Source organism: Ovis canadensis, chromosome 3, assembly GCF_042477335.2.
Source record: "Ovis canadensis isolate MfBH-ARS-UI-01 breed Bighorn chromosome 3, ARS-UI_OviCan_v2, whole genome shotgun sequence".
NCBI classification, from domain to species: Eukaryota; Metazoa; Chordata; class Mammalia; order Artiodactyla; family Bovidae; genus Ovis; species Ovis canadensis.
Genome location: NC_091247.1, coordinates 92,005,823 through 92,025,330, shown reverse-complemented (window position 1 = coordinate 92,025,330; position 19,508 = coordinate 92,005,823). Strand labels below are relative to the sequence as shown.

At 42.8% G+C, this 19,508-nt stretch overlaps 1 protein-coding gene and 1 long non-coding RNA gene across 5 annotated transcripts in view; both read right to left on the bottom strand.

Annotated features, from left to right (window-relative positions):
- The window catches only part of MEMO1 (mediator of cell motility 1), a 111,328-nt gene extending 100,750 nt beyond the window's left edge, over positions 1-10,578 (bottom strand). Inside the window, exons 1-2 of one of the 4 annotated variants that reach the window (XR_011255753.1) lie at positions 10,532-10,564; positions 9,684-9,761 (exon numbers count right to left, since the gene is read on the bottom strand). Coding sequence is in view for 3 of the 4 variants with exons in the window: in XM_069583627.1 (XP_069439728.1) it covers positions 9,684-9,744 (61 nt within the window). In the remaining variant the exon portion in view is untranslated. Of the gene's footprint in view, positions 1-9,683; positions 9,762-10,460 lie in introns of all 4 variants that reach the window. The other 3 variants (XM_069583627.1, XM_069583626.1, XM_069583628.1) reach the window with 3 other exon arrangements.
- A 2,662-nt stretch (positions 10,579-13,240) lies between these two features.
- LOC138437069 (uncharacterized) lies at positions 13,241-19,238 on the bottom strand. The gene is made up of 3 exons (XR_011255754.1): positions 19,047-19,238; positions 18,708-18,912; positions 13,241-14,338 (listed from the first exon to the last, which is right to left on the bottom strand). It is a non-coding gene; the product is annotated as an uncharacterized lncRNA (long non-coding RNA).
- Positions 19,239-19,508: the final 270 nt, after the last annotated feature.

The following is a 19,508-nucleotide window of genomic DNA, read 5'->3' as shown; positions in this document are numbered from 1 at the left end:
CCTTTCCTTGACTACCAAGCCAGGATTAGTTAACACTTTGTTATTAACTACTTTGTTAGTTAACAACTTTGCTGTTCAGTAGCTCAGTCATGTCCGACTCTGCAACCCATGGACTGCCGCTTGCCAGGTTTCCCTGTCCCTCACTATTTCCCGGAGTTTGCTCAAGCAAACTCATGTCCATGGAGTCGGTGATGCCATCCAACCATCTCATCCTCTGTCGTCCCCTTCTCTTCCCGCCCTCAATCTTTCCCAGCATCAGGGTCTTTTCCAGAGAGTCGGCTCTTCGCATCAGGTGGCCAAAGTATTGGAGCTTCAGCTTCAGCATCAGTCCTTCTAATGAATATTCAGGGATGATCTCCTTTAGGGCTGACTGATTTGATCTCCTTGCAGTCCAAGGGACTCTCAAGAATCTTCTCCAGCACCACAGTTTGAAGGCATCAATTCTTCGGCGCTCAGCTTTTTTACTGTCCAGCTTTCACATCCATACATGAAGACATCATGAAGTATACACAAAAGTCCTAAGGCAGGTATAAGCTTGATGTATTTGTGGAACAAGAAGGGGGCCTGAATGGCTGGAACAGCATAAGGTAAACAACAAGCAATATGAGATAAAATAAGAACGCTGAGCAGAGGTGAAAGCATGTAAAACCTTCTAAGCCTTGGCAAGGATTTTTAAGTATGATTTTAAATATTAATATGATAGGGTTTTTAGAAACTAATATTATCTGATTTACATTTTGAAAAGATCTCTCAGGCTGTTGTGTAAAGAACAGAATGGGAACTAGGCAACCAGTTAGGAAGCTCTGGGAGCAGGGTAAGAGACGGCTAAGACCAGAGTCGCTTAAACCAGATTAAATGTGCTTTTCTAAGAAAAAAAAAAACTGTATAAATTGTGTTGAGATGCCTTAAAGCATTTTCCCTACTTGGCTCCCAGGACACCTTCTCCTCACCAGAAGCTTCATCTATCTTCCTTACATGATAACCCTCACCTCCTCAAGTGCGAAGTGTTCTAAGGCTCACTCACAAACCTCTTTTTTTCCGGCCACTTTGATTCCTACAGTGATCTCATCCAGACACTTGGCTTCAAATATATTATCTGCGTGCATGCTCACATGCTCAGTCGTGCTCAACTCTTTGCAACCCCATGTACTGTAGCCAGCCAGACTCCTCTGTCCATGGAACTTTCCAGGCAAGAATACTAGAGTGGGTTGCCATTTCCTCCTCCACGGGATCTTCTCAACCCAGGGACTGAACCCATGTTCCCGCCACCTCCTGCATTAGTAGGCGAATTCTTTACTGCTGAGCCATCCAACATGATGATAATTCCCAATCTTATATCTCCACCCTAGGCATCTCCCCTAAACTCCAGACTCACATATTCACTTAACTATAAAGCACACATCTCAAACTTAACAGACCAAAATCAAGCTTCTAACCTTCCCCTTCCAAACCTGTTTCTCTTCCTTATCTCAGATAACAGCAATTCCATTATTGCAATCTCAGGGATAAACCTTAGAGCTATCCATGACTCTTCTCTGCCTCTCATATCTCACTTTGAGTATGTCAGAAAATCCTTTTGACTCTACCATCGAAATATATCCAATAATCAACCACTTCTTATTCTCCCTCACAGCTATTACTCAATCCATCCCCATCTGTAAGATGGAGTGCTACTTTCCTCTTAACTGTTGGTGCAGGCCTTGCCACTGCTTTCACCATGCCCCAACTCTAGTCTACTCTTAACATAGCAGTCAAGCTGTTAGAGTTAAGTCTAAATTAGATCCTGTCACGAACTGCTCAAAATCTTCCAATGGCTATCTCACTCAAGTCCTCACACTGGTCTTCCAGACCTAATATCGTCTGACCACAACACCTTTGTGCCTCTGCCCCAGCTATTTTATTTTCCTCTTAAGCTCATATCAAACCACCTCATGTCACTTCATTCTAGTTGCAATGACCTTCTTGCATTCCTCAAATACTCCAGGCCTGCTCTAGCCACAGTACCTTTGAACCTGCTGTACCCCTGACCTGAAATTATATAGAATGCAAGGCTTGTTCCTTCACCTACTTCTTCACTCAAATGTAGGTCCAGTGAAGTCAACCCTTTCCTTGCCATTTAAAATTCCTCCCATTCTTTAACATTCCTCTTGCATCAGCTCTTTGCTTTGTAGTTCTCCAAAGCACTTTCCTCTATCTAACGTACTTTACGTTTTACTTACCTTATTTATAGCCTGTCTCCAACTAGAATATAAACTCTATAGTGATTCTGTCTGTTTCATCTTCTTCTATGCACCTGTCCCTAGAGTAGTACCTTTCAGACAGAACTGAGTCTGTCCAATACTGATAAATATGTTAAATAAAGCCTCTACAGAAGTGTCAAGTTTTGTTAGGCCCAAATTCAAATCTTAGATTTGATTAATCCTTGATTAATTACATTCTACCAATTCTTTTGTCAGTTTTTATACCATATCAATAATACTCAATATTTCATAAATGTTTTTTTAATCACACTTTTATTATTTTATAATATATTTACCTGACAATTATAGAGGTGCTTACTGATTCCAAATAGCTCAACTTCTTACTTACTCTGGCATTACTATAATTAGAAAGAACACTAGGCTTCAGCTACAAGTCCTAGGTTCAAATTCTAGCTCTACCACTTAACAGCAGATGACTCAGGCAATTTAGTCTCCTTCAAGTCTTAGTTTCTCATGAATAAAATAGCAAAGTGGGGGTGGATCAAAAACCTGCCCACCCTACCTGTCCTACACCTAATCATAAGATTATTCTGAAAATAAAAAATGTGTGAGACAATGCTTTACAAACCATAAATGAAATATAAGTGCCAGTTAAATGCAAATATTGTAGTAAGGGAAAAACCTGACTGGAACAGAAAATCTCAGTGTTTGGGAAAGCATACTTCCTCGCCCCTAGTTTCAGAGTCAGACTGGCTCTTCCACTTACTTACTATACCTTAAACAACTTAAACAAGTTTCTCAAACTCTCTGAGTCATGGTTTCCACATCCATAAATGCAGATAATACCAAACTTGTAGCAGCCTTTTGAAGATTAGAAGTTACATACACATATATGTAAATACAACTACAGAATACATTTAACAAATGACATCTTTATTTGGTGTCTTGACTTTCTTCAAAATGGACAAAAACCCAAAAGTAGATAATATAAACTACACCACGAAGGTAGGGAAGATTTTTGAATTGGAAACTGCACATGAAAGGACAAGAGAGAAAGTGAGAGAGGTAATTAAGCAATAATCTCAACAGTTGACCTAAGAAATTCGTTCTTTCTTTCTTGTCTTTCTCCAACATAAAATAACAAAATGAAGCACAAAGAAGAAAGTTCATTTCAAAACTAAATACTATACAGTATTTTCTCTTCAAAGAATGTGTTTGTTTCTCAAACACCAAGATATATTTTGACACTCTAGAACTCAAGATACAAGCAATAAAAAAAGGTTGTGGTTTTCCAACGATAGAACCCTGATATAATTCTATTAAATATATTCATGAAATACAACAGAAAGAATTAAAACAACTTAAAAAAGCAAACTGCTATTAAGATATATCAAACAAACATTTCAAGAATGCTTTATGAAATCATTAGACTCTGATATATTTCCTTACTTCTATGGCACTAGTGATTATAAGCTATAACAACCAATTTCCGGGGGGGGAATACTCCAACATTATATACACACTTAAGATATAAAATATACCAATTTCAGAAAACATTAAAATGTAATACATCCCTCAGAGATGTTGAAAATGTTCTGTTTCTTGAGCTGGAGACAGTTGCAGAGTATGTTATATTTCTGGATATTCATCAAAGTGTACCACCCATTTTACACACTTATTTACAATTTTTCTATGTGTACATTTCAAAATAAATCTATGTAACCCACCAAAACCATACAGATACAGCTATCAAGCAAATGAATTACTGATCTTACTATGAAAGGTGAAAAGAAAGCCTTTAAAAGAAAACATAGGAAAGTTAAATTTCATGGGTAGAGATTTCATAAATGGAAACAAAAGAACACTAACCAATTGTTAACCAGACTTCTTTAAAATGAAGAACTTTTGAGTCACCAAGACACCAAGATCCTGAAAAAGCTACAGAGCAGAAGGTATCTGCAATACTCCTATCTAAAAAGACTATATCCAAAATACATAAAGAACTACATCAATACGGAAAAAGTAAATACTCTAGTAGAAAAAGGGCAAAAGACTTAAAAGACATTTCACAAAAGCAGAAGTTCAAATGGCTAATAAAAAAAGATGCTCAATTTCAACAGTCATTGGGAAAATAAAAACTACAATCAATGTCACTACACACCCTCCCAGCAATAACCAAAAATAAAAAGACTGACAATACCAAGTGTTGGCAAAGATGTGGAACAACTGGAACGCTCTCACACACTGCCGGAGGGAGTATAAGTTTATGAAACCACTTGGCAGAACTTGCAAAATCTACTAAAAATGAATATATCGTAGCCATAACTATGACCTAATAATTCCACTTAAGGTACATACCCAATAAAAATGCATGTATGTGTTCATCAGGAAATAAGAGTACAAAAATTTCCAAAGCGGCAAAACTGTAAATAATGTAAATGTCCATCAACAGTAGAATGGAAAAACTGTGGTTTACTCATAGAATAGAGTTCAGTTCAGTTCAGTTGCTCAGTCGTGTCCGACTCTTTGTGACCCCATGAATCGCAGCACACCAGGCCTCCCTGTCCATCACCAACTCCCGGAGTCTACCCAAACTCACGTCCATCGAGTCAATGATGCCATCCAGCCAACTCATTCTCTGTCGTCCCCTTCTCCTCCTGCCCCCAATCCCTCCCAGCATCACAGTCTTTTCAAATGAGTCAACTCTTCCCATGAGGTGGCCAAAGTATTGGAGTTTCAGCTTCAGCATCAGTCCTTCCAAAGAACACCCAGGACTGATCTCCTTCAGGATGAACTGGCTGGATCTCCTTGCAGTCCAAGGGACTCTCAAGAGTCTTCTCCAACACTGCAGTTCAAAAGCATCAATTCTTCAGCGCTCAGCTTATAGCTTAGTTTGTAAAGACTTTGCCTGCAGAGCAGGAGACCCGGGTTCAATTCCTGGGTTGGGAAGATCCCCTGGAAAAGGAAATGGCAACCCACTCCAGTAATCTTGCCTGGAGAATCCCATGGACAGAGGAGCCTGGCAGGCTACAGTCCATGGGGATGCAAGAGTCGGACACAACTTAGCGACAAACCCCCCAAACATTAGAATAGAATACAATAATAATAAACAAACCACAGTAAAACATGAATTAATCTCAAACATAATGTTGAGCAAAATAAGCTCAAACAAGATATACTACATGATTCCTTTTATACAGAGTTCAAAAACAGACAAAACTTCCCTATGGTGTTAGAATACAAGGAATACAGTGCAAGTTGAGAATTCCAGTACTGACATTTGCTGAGCTGGCTGCTACTTACAATGATATCCCTATTTTGTGAAACTTCAACTGGCTGTACACTTTTCTCTATGTATGTCATATTTCTTTAAAAATCTTATATGAAATACAGTCCCCCTAACTAGTGAATCAAGATTTCTAATCCTTTTCTACCAAGATTCTTCACCTAAATCATGCTCAGAGACTTAACTAGCAATGGTCCTATATGACGCCCAATGCTCTTAGGGATTCAGACATCAATATCTTTGTCCGAACCTCCTATATGCCAAGTACTTTAATGTTCACTTGTTCAGATACCTATTGAATATCTACTAAGTTGTACAAAACCAGCGCTGAGAACTTAAGGTATAAAAAAAAATTAGTAGCAAATGATCCCTGGCTTCTAGTTCATAATCTTACAAAAGACCACACACATGGATAACAAGGTAAATGTATAGAGATACACACCGGATATTATGGGAACACAAAGGAACATCAACGACAGACAGTGGGAGGAAAGGCATCAGGGTAGGCTTCTAGGAGGTGTTAACACCTGAGTCCTTTAAACATTAGAAGTTATCCTGGTGAAGTGCATTCCAACAGAGGAAATAGCTCGAATGAAAACACAGTGATAAGAAACAGCATAGTGTATTTAAAGAAACAATGAACAGCTGTTAGACATTGCTTAAGAGTAGTAAAAGGGAGAACTAGGATGGGACTGGGGGAAGTGGCAAGAGATAGAAAGATGCCAAGTCATGAAAGGACTTAGACCTTATCCAATAGGCAAGATGGGCCAGTGAGGATTATACAAAGAAATTATGTGGTCAGAGAGATTATCCAGGGAGCAATGCAGAGCACAGACTTAAGAGGAATCAAGCTGGCAGAAAGAACAGCAGTTAGGAGAGAGTTATAACTGTCCAGATAGAAGATAAGGGCCTGAAACAATGAAATGAAAGATACAACACACCCAGAAACAAATACAGAATACAGTCATTATACTGCTGATCTAGAAGTCACATTGAGAACCACTAACGTACACTATGTGTCAACGATTTTTTTCTGTAGGCCAATAAATAGTAAAAACTTTAGGCTTTACAAGCCACATACAGTCTCTACTGCACTTCTTGGTTTTTTTAAACCCTTTAAAAATGAAAAACCATACTTCACTAGTGGACTTTACAAAAAAAAAAGTCACAGGCTGGATTTGGACTGCAGGCAATGTGAGTTTGCTGATCCCTGCTGTACACCCATAAAGAAGTGAGGATTAACCGTCCTATGAGATTAATTTTCCTAAAATGTTTCTTGTGTATCAGTGCCCCACTCAGAAGCTTCTGCACTGGTCGTGACTGCCCACAGCATAAGTCAAATCCCTATGAATGCATAGGGATCTACACCCTAGCTTCAACCAGGTCCTTGAACCACACCCCTGTGAGAACCTTCCACTCTTGTTAAACTGACCTACTTATACTCACCTGCTTCTGTATCTTTGTGGTGTTCCCCAATATACTTTCCCCTTTCCAAAGCTACCCAAATACCCTTCCTTCGAAACATAATTCTAATCTTTTGAAGTGATTCCACCCTCCTCCTAGCTCCTAGAAGCACTGCTTCAATTTATCTGATATTTACTTGCTGTCCTGAGTTACTACTTACTTCAAATTATCTTCCTGGAGGGCAGGGAATAGTTGATACGTCTATCGATGGATCTAGCATATAGCTAGATGAAGATGTGTGTTATAAAACACATATATGTGTGCATACACTTTTTTTTCTGAACTAGCTATATAAATGAAGCATATTTTATTTCTCTCTTTTATCAGTAATTGAACACTTCAATTCTACAGACATAATCATTTAAATGCTGTAGGAACTACAGAATGACAATCCAAAAGCATGTCTCCTATTATATGTTTTTAGGGTTAGTTTAAGGGAACAACAACACAAGTAAAATTTTTCCAATGGTCAATGGTACCAATCTAGGTACACTGGGGTCTAGGGGTCACTAGATTAAATCAAAATTTACTTACATATCTTTTTACTCATTTTTAAAACATGAAATCAGCTTTTAAAACTAAATTGCTTTAAATTAACCCTTAATTATTACTTAAGTCACACACACACACAAGCCATACATGGTCTGAATTTTTTTTAACAATAAACTTCTCCATGACAACTCACATTACCAAAATGACATTGACTTCATTCAGAATTTAGAGAAATGAGAATATAGTTTAAAAAAATTTTTAAGTTGTCCATTTTAGTTCACTATTGATAGTTTTAAAAACACAATGTCTTGAGCTAGATTAAAGAATTCTTAACATTGAGAAGATTACTGAAGAAGTCTTTTCAAGTCTGAAGTGTGAACTACGCCTTATTTTACTATGAAAAGAATGTTCAAGAACCTATAAAAATTGCTCCAGAATCATTTGCCCACAGTTCAATGCAAACTACAAAAGAAGTTTAAAACACTTTTGAAAGGTATAGAAGACAAATTAACCAAAAGATGGTCATGAAAGTGAAAACTGAGACTCTGTAACGCTTCAGAACACACTGAAGAAAAAACGTTTAGTGACTTACAACCTTGAAAAGACTATTATTCATTGATAAATTTAATAGTAATAGTGCACTGACTGGAAGAGAAACCCAGGAACCAGTGACTCCCATTCCTGTTCTGCCACTGGTCTGTACAGAATCTTGGGCACATATGCATAAACTGAAGAAAAGCTTAGCTAACATTCTAGGTTGTGAGACCTGATGAAATATTTATGAAGTACTTTGGGACCATGAGGGAAGCCACTGTAACCATGAAAAGTCATCTGCTTAATGCAAAACTATAGCTACCTGTTAGGCCTACAAATCCTTTGTGTCTTCTTAACACAGGAAATCTTCAGTGAGTCAGTAAAGTGCATGCATTTAATGAGAGCTTAGCAACCTCAGAGAAATTAATTATCTTGCAAATCTTTGTCTTCTCACAAACCATGTCACTGTCCAACCCAACCATTTGCAAAGGAAAACATGATTTGACTCACATTAAAGAGTTGGGTCTAGTTATTGATAAGCCAGTACCAAATGACGGAAAATTCAGGAATCACAGTGGAACTTTGTCACTTAACAGAAATGTGACTCCAGAAAGTAATCCCCCCAAACAGTCGTTCCAACCAGAGCTTTATTAAAGGGAAAATCCCTACACTCTTTTACATAAAGAGCTCTAAAATGTTTTTAGACAGTGTCTACAGAAGATTAAATTCACTCAAAACCTGACCACCGCGTTCGTTATTTCCAGCACCTGCTCGGTGTTGAGGCTTGAGAGGCCGCTCAGGAAAAGTGCTGATGCCATCTCCAGCTGCCCCTTTCGTGAATGACAGTAACAATGAAAACACCGACAAAAGAGCTGGGAGGCCACCCCAAGCCCCTGCTTAACAGTACTCCTACCCTACCCCCAACGGGCTGAGCTGCAAATCCCAGGAAAGGGCCTCCTCTCCCAGATCTCCCAAGCCCAGACCTTGCCTCCAGTCTGACAAGCGAAAAAGTACTACCCTTCACTCCTCTCTAGACGGCAGAGCACCTGAAGAGGTGAGGGAGAATGCGGCCTCCCGTTCTCAGCTGTCGGGGTGGGGTGGGGGGTGGAGAGGGCGAAGGGTGCCTGGCAGGAGGCGGGCGAGCAGAGCCCGGGTGCACCCGGGAGGCTGAGAACTCCCCGGGTCCCGCGGGCGCCGTTCGGGCAGGAGAGGAGAGGAGAGGAGACGCGAGGGGAGGGAAGGGGAGAGGAGGAAGGCGCGTCCCTCCCGCGGCCGGAGGGTCGCGCGGAGGAAGCGGGACTCGGGCGCCTGGTGAACGGTCCTCCCCAGGGTGGCTGCGGCCGGCCACCCGCTTCCCGGGAGCTGGAGGAGGCGACGAGGAGGCTTGGTCGGGGAGCACACTCTTTGCCCCAGCCGGGTCCCGAGGGAGGGCGCAGGCTGCCGAGGAGGCAACTCTCCCTCTCGCCCAACTCCGGGCAGAGCGTGAGCGCGGCCGGCCCCGGGCTGCCCGGCAGGATGCCGCCCGGGCCGGGCAGGCGGCGAGGCCGGCCTCCGGCCCGCTCCCTCCCCACGCGGTCCGCGGCCGGCGGCCGTCCGCGCCCTCGTCCCTCCCGCCGCCGCGCGCGGCCGGGCCGCCGACCTCGGGCGGCCGGGCGCCGGGCCAGGCGGCGGCGGCGGCGGGCGGGCCGGCCGGCCTGGGGCCCTACCTGAGGCTGTGTACCAGCTCCCGGCGTGGCTGGCTTCCCGGCAGACCACTCGGTTGGACATCTTGGTGCCTGTGCCGCCTATGGTGCACGAGGATGAATGAGGAGGCGGCGGCGGCGGCGGCGGCAGGAGCGGCTCCGCGAGGGGACGAGACACCGCGGGCCCAGCCCAGGAGGAGGCGGCAGCGGGGAGGGGATCGACCCGGCCCAGGAGGAGGAGGAAGAGGAGGAGGCGGCGGCCCGGGAGGAGGAGGAGGAGATGGCAGCCGGGGCGGTGGCGGCGGCGGCAACCACCACAAACTCGGGCGGCCGCCGGAAGACGGGGCCCGCGGCGGCCTCACGCCGGAGCTCGGAGAGCCGTGGCCCCGGCCCCCGGAGTCGCCGCCGCTCCCCAGCCGGGGCTGGTTCCTCCGAGCCGCCCCCACGGCCCCCTCCCTTCCCGGTCGGCCTCCCCGAGCCACCGCCGGTGACCCCACCCCCGTGACTCCACGCCCGCCCCCTCCCCCCACCCCCGGCGGGACTCCCCGCACCCACCCCCACCCCCACGCCCGGCCGGGCCCTCCCGCCCGCCCGGCTGCCGGCCCTCCGGCCCCGCCCCGCCCCGCTCCTCCTCCGGCTGCGCGGCGAGGTTAACGGCGGACACCGGACAGGCCGGACGGCATCTGGGGTCGGGCGGCCCCGCGAGGAAGCAGCGGCGGCTGCGGCTCTGCGCACACAAAAGCCCAGGGCCGGGGCCTGAACCGGGGAAGGCAGCCTAGAGAAGAGCCAACGCTTCCTTACTCGCCACTCTAACGGGTCCTGCCCACTGAGCATGCCCAGCAGCCGCTGCCAGGCCCGCCGAGGAGTCTCACCGTGCACGCTCCGCTCTCCGGGGTTTAGCGGCAGCAGAGGCGGGGAGGGGGAGGGCGCGGGGCGCAGGACGCAGCCGCAGGGCAAGCCCCCTCCCCCAACCAACTTCCTTAAACCGAGAACACCGAGGGCTCTTCGGTGCAGCTTTCCACGTGGAAAGTCCCCTGTCTTCCCCACCACACGCAGGAACCCTTAGTGGGTGCTTACCCCCAAGGCTTCACTCCTAGGCACGCAAGTCTGTCGCCACGTTGGAAAGTTCATTTGCAGAAGCAGGTGTGCCTGTGGTGCAGCAAATGCTGTTTTTGCTTCACAGGGCCACCCTTACCACCTAATCGTGGCTTCGATACTGTAAAGTTGTCTTGTTTCGATTTATGTTTATGTAAGTGCATATCTTAACTCTGTACCTGGGCGACAGTGTGACATAGCTAGCCTCAGTTATTCTCATCTATAAAATGGTCGTAACAATACTCGAGGTGTTAGGAGAGCCTGGTACGTTGGCTTCCCTCATAGCTCAGTTGGTAAAGACTGCCTGCAGTGCAAAAGACCAGGGTTCGATTCCTGGGTTGGGAAAGGATAAGGAAATGGTAACCCACTCCAGTAATCTTGCCTGGAGAATCCCATGAACAGAGGAGCCTGGCTGGCTGCAGTCCGTGGGGTTGCAAGAGCCAGACACGACTTAGCGACTAACCCCCCAAACATTATTTCCAACCCTCAATTATCTTTTAAATCCCACCGCAAGTGTCAGAAACAAAGAATTATATTAAAATTATATAATAATCCCAGTAAAGTAGAATATCTTGGACCTCCAAGAAAATGTTATGGAGTAGACCATTCCAAAACTAGAAAGAGGGTAAGAGCAAATGGCATGCCCTCGATGAAAGACTTGGAATTAAAACTAAAACATTGTTATATCTGAAATTCACACTAAACAGACCCGTATAGTGAATATAGTGAAGTTACTCAGCCGTGTCCGACTCTTTCACCCGGTGGACTGTAGCTTACCAGGCTCCTCTGTCCATGAGATTTCCCAGGCAATAGTCCTGGAGTGGATTGCCATTTCCTTCTCCAGGGGATCTTCCCAACCCAGGGATGGAACCCGGGTCTCCCGCATTGTAGACAGACGCTTTACCGTCTGCGCCACCAGGGAAGTCTAAACAGTTCTGTGGTAGAGGCCGTGGAAAAGGTGAGAATAGAAAGTGTAGTACCTGAAAAAAAAAAAAAATCTATTACTATGACACTAGGAAAATTTGAAAATTAAGCACAGTCGTTTGCTTTGGCCTCTAAACAGATCCGTGGTAGAGGCCAAAGCAAACGACTGTGCTTAATTTTCAAGTTTTCCTAGTGTCATAGTAATAGATTTTTTTTTTTTTCAGGTACTACACTTTCTATTCTCATCTTTTCAACTTTAAGGTCCATGGATCTTGCTTGAGATCCCAGTCCTGGTCAATTACTGGAACATTTCTGACTTTCACACCTTTTTATACACTCTTTTTACGATGCGGGGGGGAAAAAAAAAAAAAAAAACACCCTCCATTCTATGTAGCTCTGTATTCAATTTTTAACCTTCTCACTTCACCACTAACCTGCCCAAATATTGGAGGGTGGGGGTACACGTACCAAGTTGTCAGTCTAGGGATAACAGAAAAAGGAGGGCTGAAGCTGATTCCCTGTTACTCTTTCTGAAGTGACAAAACTCAGTGATAACTGATGAAATTGTAAACACTTCATTGTAAATTTCAAGAAAAGGAAATAGTTGATATGGTTTATATGGTGTAAGAACATTGATTGCCCTGTCACTCATCAGCTATGTGATTATGGATATCTAGTAATTTAACCTTTTCAACCCTCAGTTATCGCATCTGTGAAATGCAAACAGCAGTCATATTTAACTCACAGGCTTGCTGTGAGAATCACCAAGTAAGGCACCTGAAAACAACTTATAAACTGTTCTTTGTAAATGTTTGTTTTCTCATTATTCTCCGCTCCTAGCAACAAGCCTAGGTCTCATTCCAAACTAGTAATCTAATCTAAAATTAAGCATCCTCCCTATTAAAATGTTCAGTTGGAGGCTTCTTTCCTCAAAGGATTTTTCTTACTGATCAAACTCAGCAAAGACCACAATGCCAAGTGAAGTCAAAGACTAGAGGATCTTCTATTACCTCACGAATGCTCTTAATATATCCCATCATACTCCTCTTGTCCATCTTATTCTGGCTACTTTATTCAAAGATAAACTCTTTAAAGAGATGCTGAAACTACTCACCCACAACCCCTAAATTTAGGAAGATCCATATAAATATGTGATCCATGGAAAATACTTGATATCCTGGAAGAAGCCTGTTTGGCATTACTGTACACTTCATATTAACAATTCCATTATATCTACCAAGGATTTGGGTTTGACACTCCACAAACATCATCCAAAGTAAAGGGCAAGGAGGAAATCTTCATAATAGTCTTCATGAAGCACAGACTTCAACAAATAAGATACCCACAGCCCAACATTAATAACTATCTTCTGAAATAGCATGTCAGAGAATCACTGTATCTGGCTGTACTAACAACTAGAAACAAACACAGTATCTGTCGATGATACTTGTTAATTTAGGATATATCCATATGTATGCACCCTTTAAAAACAATAAGGTAGAATATACTGGTATGGAAAGAACTCCAAAAAAAATGCAAAAAGCAAATTGCACAACAATGTATACGGTTACGATAGCATTTGTGTAAAACCAGATACTTCTCACACACTTGAATATACATGGAATACTTCTAGAAGAATATAACAAACCGCTAACAGTGTACATCTTTGTGTATCTTTTGAACTTTGTGCCATATACATATACTACCTATACCCCAAAATAATTAAGTAATTTATTAGGCTTGATTTTTGGAGCTTATATGGCAGTATTAAACTGACCATTTTTAAATCTTCAGTTCAGTTCAGTCCAGTTCAGTCCCTCAGTCATGTTCGACTCTTTGCGATCCCATGAATCGCAGCACGCCAGGGCTCCCTGTCCATCACCAACTCCCGGAGTTCACTCAGACTCGTGTCCATCGAGTCAGTGATGCCATCCAGCCATCTCATCCTCTGTTGTCCCCTTCTCCTCCTGCCCCCAATCCCTCCCAGCATCAGAGGCTTTTCCAATGAGTCAACTCTTCCCATGAGGTGGCCAGAGTACTGGAGTTTCAGCTTTAGCATCATTCCTTCCAAAGAAATCCCAGGGCTGAGCTCCTTCAGAATGGACTGGTTGGATCTCCTTGCAGTCCAAGGGACTCTCAAGAGTCTTCTCCAACACCACAGTTCAAAAGCATCAATTCTTCAGTGCTCAGCCTTCTTCACAGTCCAACTCTCACATCCATACATGACCACTGGGAATCCATAGCCTTGACTAGACGGACCTTAGTCGGCAAAGTAATGTCTCTGCTTTTGAATATGCTGTCTACGTTGGTCATAACTTTTCTTCCAAGGAGTAAGCATCTTTTCATTTCATGGCTGCAGTCACCATCTGCAGTGATTTTGGAGCCCAAAAAAATAAAGTCTGACGCTGTTTCCACTGTTTCCCCATCTATTTCCCATGAAGTGATGGGACCGGATGCCATGATCTTCGTTTTCTGAATGTTGAGCTTTAAGCCAACTTTTTCACTCTCCTCTTTCACTTTCATCAAGAGGCTTTTGAGTTCCTCTTCACTTTCTGCCATAAGGGTGGTGTCATCTGCATATCTGAGGTTATTGATATTTCTCCCAGCAATCTTGATTCCAGCTTGTGTTTCTTCCAGTCCAGCATTTCTCATGATGTACTCTGCATAGAAGTTAAATAAGCAGGGTGACGATATACAGCAACTGGGCTTCCCTTGTGGCTCAGCTGGTAAAGAATCTGCCTGCAATGCAGGAGGCCTGAGTTTGATCCCTGAGTTGGGAAGATCCCCTGGAGAGGATCCCCTGGAGGGAAAGGCTACCCATTCCAGTATTCTGACCTAGAGAATTCCATGAACTGTGTAGCCCATGGGGTTGCAAAGAGTCGGACACCACTGAGCGACTTTCACCTTCACTTTATACACAACTGCTAGATTGAGGAGCCCTCTAATTACTAAGGCTCTTTACCAGAAAAATATTCTAGAATACCACAGGGTTTTGAAAAAATGAAGCTTGAGAGAACAGTTTAGCATAAGGATGCTCTTTTGATTTCAGTTAACAGTATAACCTAGTATCAGTTGACTTAGCCCCTTTTCTTCTTTAGAAATCATTCTCCATAAGGAATATTTACTAAACCCTTACTATGTATCTGACACTAGGCTAAGTCTTTACATATTTAATGATTCCCACAAGATGAAAACTTGTTCATTTCCAATTTTTTGGAGTAAATTTTGTACATAGAGCTTTCTGCAAATTTGTTAATTATTTAGGATTAACAAAGAGATAAATTAAACTGAGTCAAAAGATTTAAAGTGTTTAAAGGCTGACAAGTTTTCTTATAAAGAAAATTCTTATTCGACTGCCCCGTCTAGCTCCGGTGATCTATTTCCCTACATCACTTACTTTAACTCCAGAGATTTTAAGCAAGTGGATTCTCAGAAGTAGTCATTTACACCATCCATCTTTTTCCCCTTTATGTATCAGGCCTATTTGTTAATACCTTTTCGGAATCCAGTCCAGGAACATACCTGGCTACAATATTTAATGCAGTCCCTACAACCATTCTATCATGTTGCTAATGGGAGGTTATCAGTCTTAAAATCTCCTATGTGTGTGTGTACGCTCATTTGTGTCTGAGTCTTTGTGACCCCTTGGACTGTAGCCCACCAGGCTCCTCTGTCCATGGGATTTCCCAGGCAAGATTACTGGAGTGGGTTGCCATTTCCTCCTCCAGGGGATCTTCCTGACCCAGGGACTGAATCTGCGTCACCTGGGTCTCCTGCATTACAGTTGGCTTCTTGACCCACTGAGCCACCTGGAAGGCCCAAAATCTCCTATACCTTTTCCTAAATGAAATTTAAACAAAGGTTCAGTATTCTCCCAATAGGCTCATCAGAATTAGGAAGACAGTTTAGTTTCCTTCTACTAAAACTTATATTTTTTTGGCCCCAGCATGTGGGAATCTCAGTTCCCTAACCGGGATTAAACCTGTGCCCTTGGCAGTGAGAAAGTGAAGAGGAACTAAAAAGCCTCTTCATGAAAGTAAAAGAAGAGAGTGAAAAAGTTGGCTTAAAGCTCAACATTCAGAAAACGAAGATCAGGGCATCTGGTCCCATCACTTCATGACAAATTGATGGGGAAACAGTAGAAACAGTGTCAGACTTTATTTTTCTGGGCTCCAAAATCACTGCAGATGGTGATTGCAGCCATGAAATTAAAAGACACTTACTCCTTGGAAGGAAAGTTATGACCAACCTAGATAGCATATTCAAAAGCAGAGACATTACTTTGCCGACTAAGGTCCGTCTAGTCAAGCTATGGTTTTTCCAGTGGTCATGTATGGATGTGAGTCGGACTGTGAAGAAAGCTGAGCACCGAAGAATTGATGCTTTTGAACTGTGGTGTTGGGAAAGACTGAGAGTCCCTTGGACTGCAAGGAGATCCAACCAGTCCATTCTGAAGATCAGCCCTGGGTGTTCTTTGGAAGGAATGATGCTAAAGCTGAAACTCCAGTACTCTGGCCACCTCATGGGAAGAGTTGACTCATTGGAAAGACTCTGATGCTGGGAAGGATTGGGGGCAGGAGGAGAAGGGGATGACAAAGGATGAGATGGCTGGATGGCATCACTGACTTGATGGACTTGAGTTTGAGTGAACTCCAGAAGTTGGTGATGGACAGGGAGGCCTGGCGTGCTGCAATTCATGCGGTCGCAAAGAGTCGGACACGACTGAGCGACTGAACTGAACTGAATTTGGCAGTGAAAGAGCAGAGTCCTAAACACTAGACCACCAGGGAAGTCCCAGTTTTTCCAATTTAAGGTCTCTATATCCTTTGGGAATCTATTCCTGATTTACTGTACTGGTCCTCTCACTTATCCACCTTTTTCAAGAAATTCACTCCATAGGATATTACTCTATTATTGTACTCTATTATTGTAAAATTTGCTTACTAAACATTATCTTCCTAATCAAAGGATAGGAATTGTTTCCACAGTATAATTGTCAGCTACACATGAAATACCTCCTCAAAGTATAGCAGAAGCTTGCTTAAGTGATTCCTATTTAACCAGCTTACTGGAGTAAAGTGATGTTCTCCACCTCCACAGTAAATACACTGAACCATGTCCACCACAAGCTGAATTCTTAAAGCTGGTAGATTACACTTAGGAAAGTCACACTGTTGCAACTCTTCTCCCAGGTGTGTGTGCATCACTAACAAGGCTTAATCACATTCTCCAACCTATTTATACCAGATGTACAAGGTACTGCCATTACATAATAAAATATTACACAAGCCAATGAAATAGAAATACATAATGCAGAAAGTATTAGTACAAAAATTAGGTGAAATGCTTTGGACTCAATAAAAACAATTGTCAAATGAGAAGCAGATAAGGTGACCAAAGGCAGGAGGAAAAAACTCATGAAAAAAGGGTCATTATACACTTAACACCTTAAGGCATGAAGATCTTATGTCTAAGAGCTTACTCTACTTTCAAAAAATCTGAAACTGCCTACATTATAGGAGTGGTTTGTGGAAGAAATACAGAATTCCAATCAAAGAATCCATACCCAGAGCAATGGCTGAAATAAAAAATATTACCAAGTTAAAAAGACTAAAAAAAAACTATCCAGTGTCTTTTATGATTCCTTATTATGACTCCTTCTTTTAATCTACCAACCAGATGAGAGGGTTTCTATTGTACACACATACAGACAGACAAGCACACCTGAGGGCAATACAGCTTTAAGGGGAGGGAGCCAATACAGCATTTAAGCTGGGTTTGAATCTCTGCCCCGAACTTACTTCCCCTGTAACTTTAAGCAAGTTAATTAAATCTCACTTTTTTCACCTAAACCTGCATCACAGGGTTTTGAGGATTAAATGACAATTCATGTATTGAGAACGGTGCTTGGCATGTGGAAAGCGCTAAGTAGGATGTGCACTGCCGGCAAGACACGCCTATTCTCAGCCCTTACTGAAAAAGGTATCAACTTTAAGACTGAATAATTTAAGCCCTATCTTGAAGATAACTCAGTAGAACACTAAAAGTAAGGCAGCGCTAGGCAGAGGACTGAATTACTTCTAAGTAGTCGCTAACCGAAGGTGGTATGAGAATGCCTTAGAGTTTCTCTCAAATTGAGAGGCCCAGGCTCTATCCCAGTTGCATCAGGCTCTCCAGGGTCCAGGCATCCAGAGAGATAACAGATATAATTTCTATTTATACTTTTAATATATTTTTATATATTTATATATGAAAAATTTCACAAGTGGCTCTGATGTGAATCGCTGATGGACTGTTGAAACTATTTATGCTTTAATAAAAGACTAACCAATTAGTACTTATAGGGAATATAGTGAAGTCACTCAGTCGTGTCCGACTCTTTGCGACCCCATGGACTGCAGCCTACCAGGCTCCTCTGTCCCTGGGATTTTCCAGGCAACAGTCCTGGAGTGGATTGCCATTTCCTTCTCCAGGGGATCTTCCCAACCCAGGGATGGAACCCGGGTCTCCCGCATTGTAGACAGACACTTTACTGTCTGTGCCACCAGGGAAGTCTGAATTAGTACTTACTCAAATTTAATAAGGCAGATTAACATATTAATCAAATCACCAAATAAATTTAGTTAAATTAATACTTGCAAAACCTATAAGCAGGGTATGAGTTCAGTATTTCCAGGTTTTTCCCATTAAACCTATCAACCCGCATAGATACATCAAAACTATATCACCTCCCCAAGTGTCACACCTTTTTTGCTATATTAAAGTGAACTTTCAAGTTTTTGCTGTACTAAAGAGAACTGTAAGACATACCATGTCAGCATTACATTTCTAACTCTGCCTTCACATGTTTAGTTAGCTTGGAGACATGTCTCTAACATGCTTCCAAAGCAGGGTTTCCCAACCTTAGCACTACTGACATTTTGAGCTGGATGATTTGGGGGAATGCGTGGGACACCCAGGCTGTCTGTGCATTAAGATTATTTAGCAGTGTTCCTGGCAATTATCCACTAGATGCCAGCAGAATCTCACCTTACTCCAGTTACGACACCAAAATGTTTCTGGACATCCCCTAATGTCCCTTGGGAAAGGAGGAGAGACGGATGCGAAATCACTCCCAGTTGAGAAACCACTGTTCTAGTGAATGTTTTTCCTGCCTGGCTCTCTGCAGACAATTTTCTCTTTTCTGAGCTAGTGCATTACCTCAATTTCTTCATATAGGACAAAGTGAGCAGACCTGAAAGACAAAAAAAGGACTAGCTGGTGCTTTTTAATTGCAAAAAGCAGCAGTATGTTAACTAGCCCAAGAACTTCTAACTTAGCTATCAGCAACACATTGGTAGAACTGGGTCTCAATGCCCAAACACTTACCAGCTGTGTGGCCTTGAGCAAGTCACTTAACCTCTCCCAGTCAGTTTCATCTGCAAAATCGGAATAACAAGATCTACTTTGCAGAGTTGCTATATGAGAGATAATTTAAATAATTCTGCACCTAACACATAGTAGAACTATAATAAATGATATCTACTATTAATACCATAAAGGTTGACAGCACCGAAGGATATTGTACACTCTCTGCAGTACTTATAACAGCACTCCAAATTTACCGTGCGTTAGAATCACCAATGACATTTGTTAAAAACTGAAGATGCCCAAATCCTAGTCTCTCAGAGATCAGAAACAACACTAGAAAAACTGGCTGAGAGTTTTTTATATTCTAATTGACTATGGTGTATTTTCACACTGTTGTAAAACTAGGCAACATGCTAAGACTCATGGGAGTAAGTAATACATGAAAACAATTGAACCGCATAAAATATTTGCACATAGAAC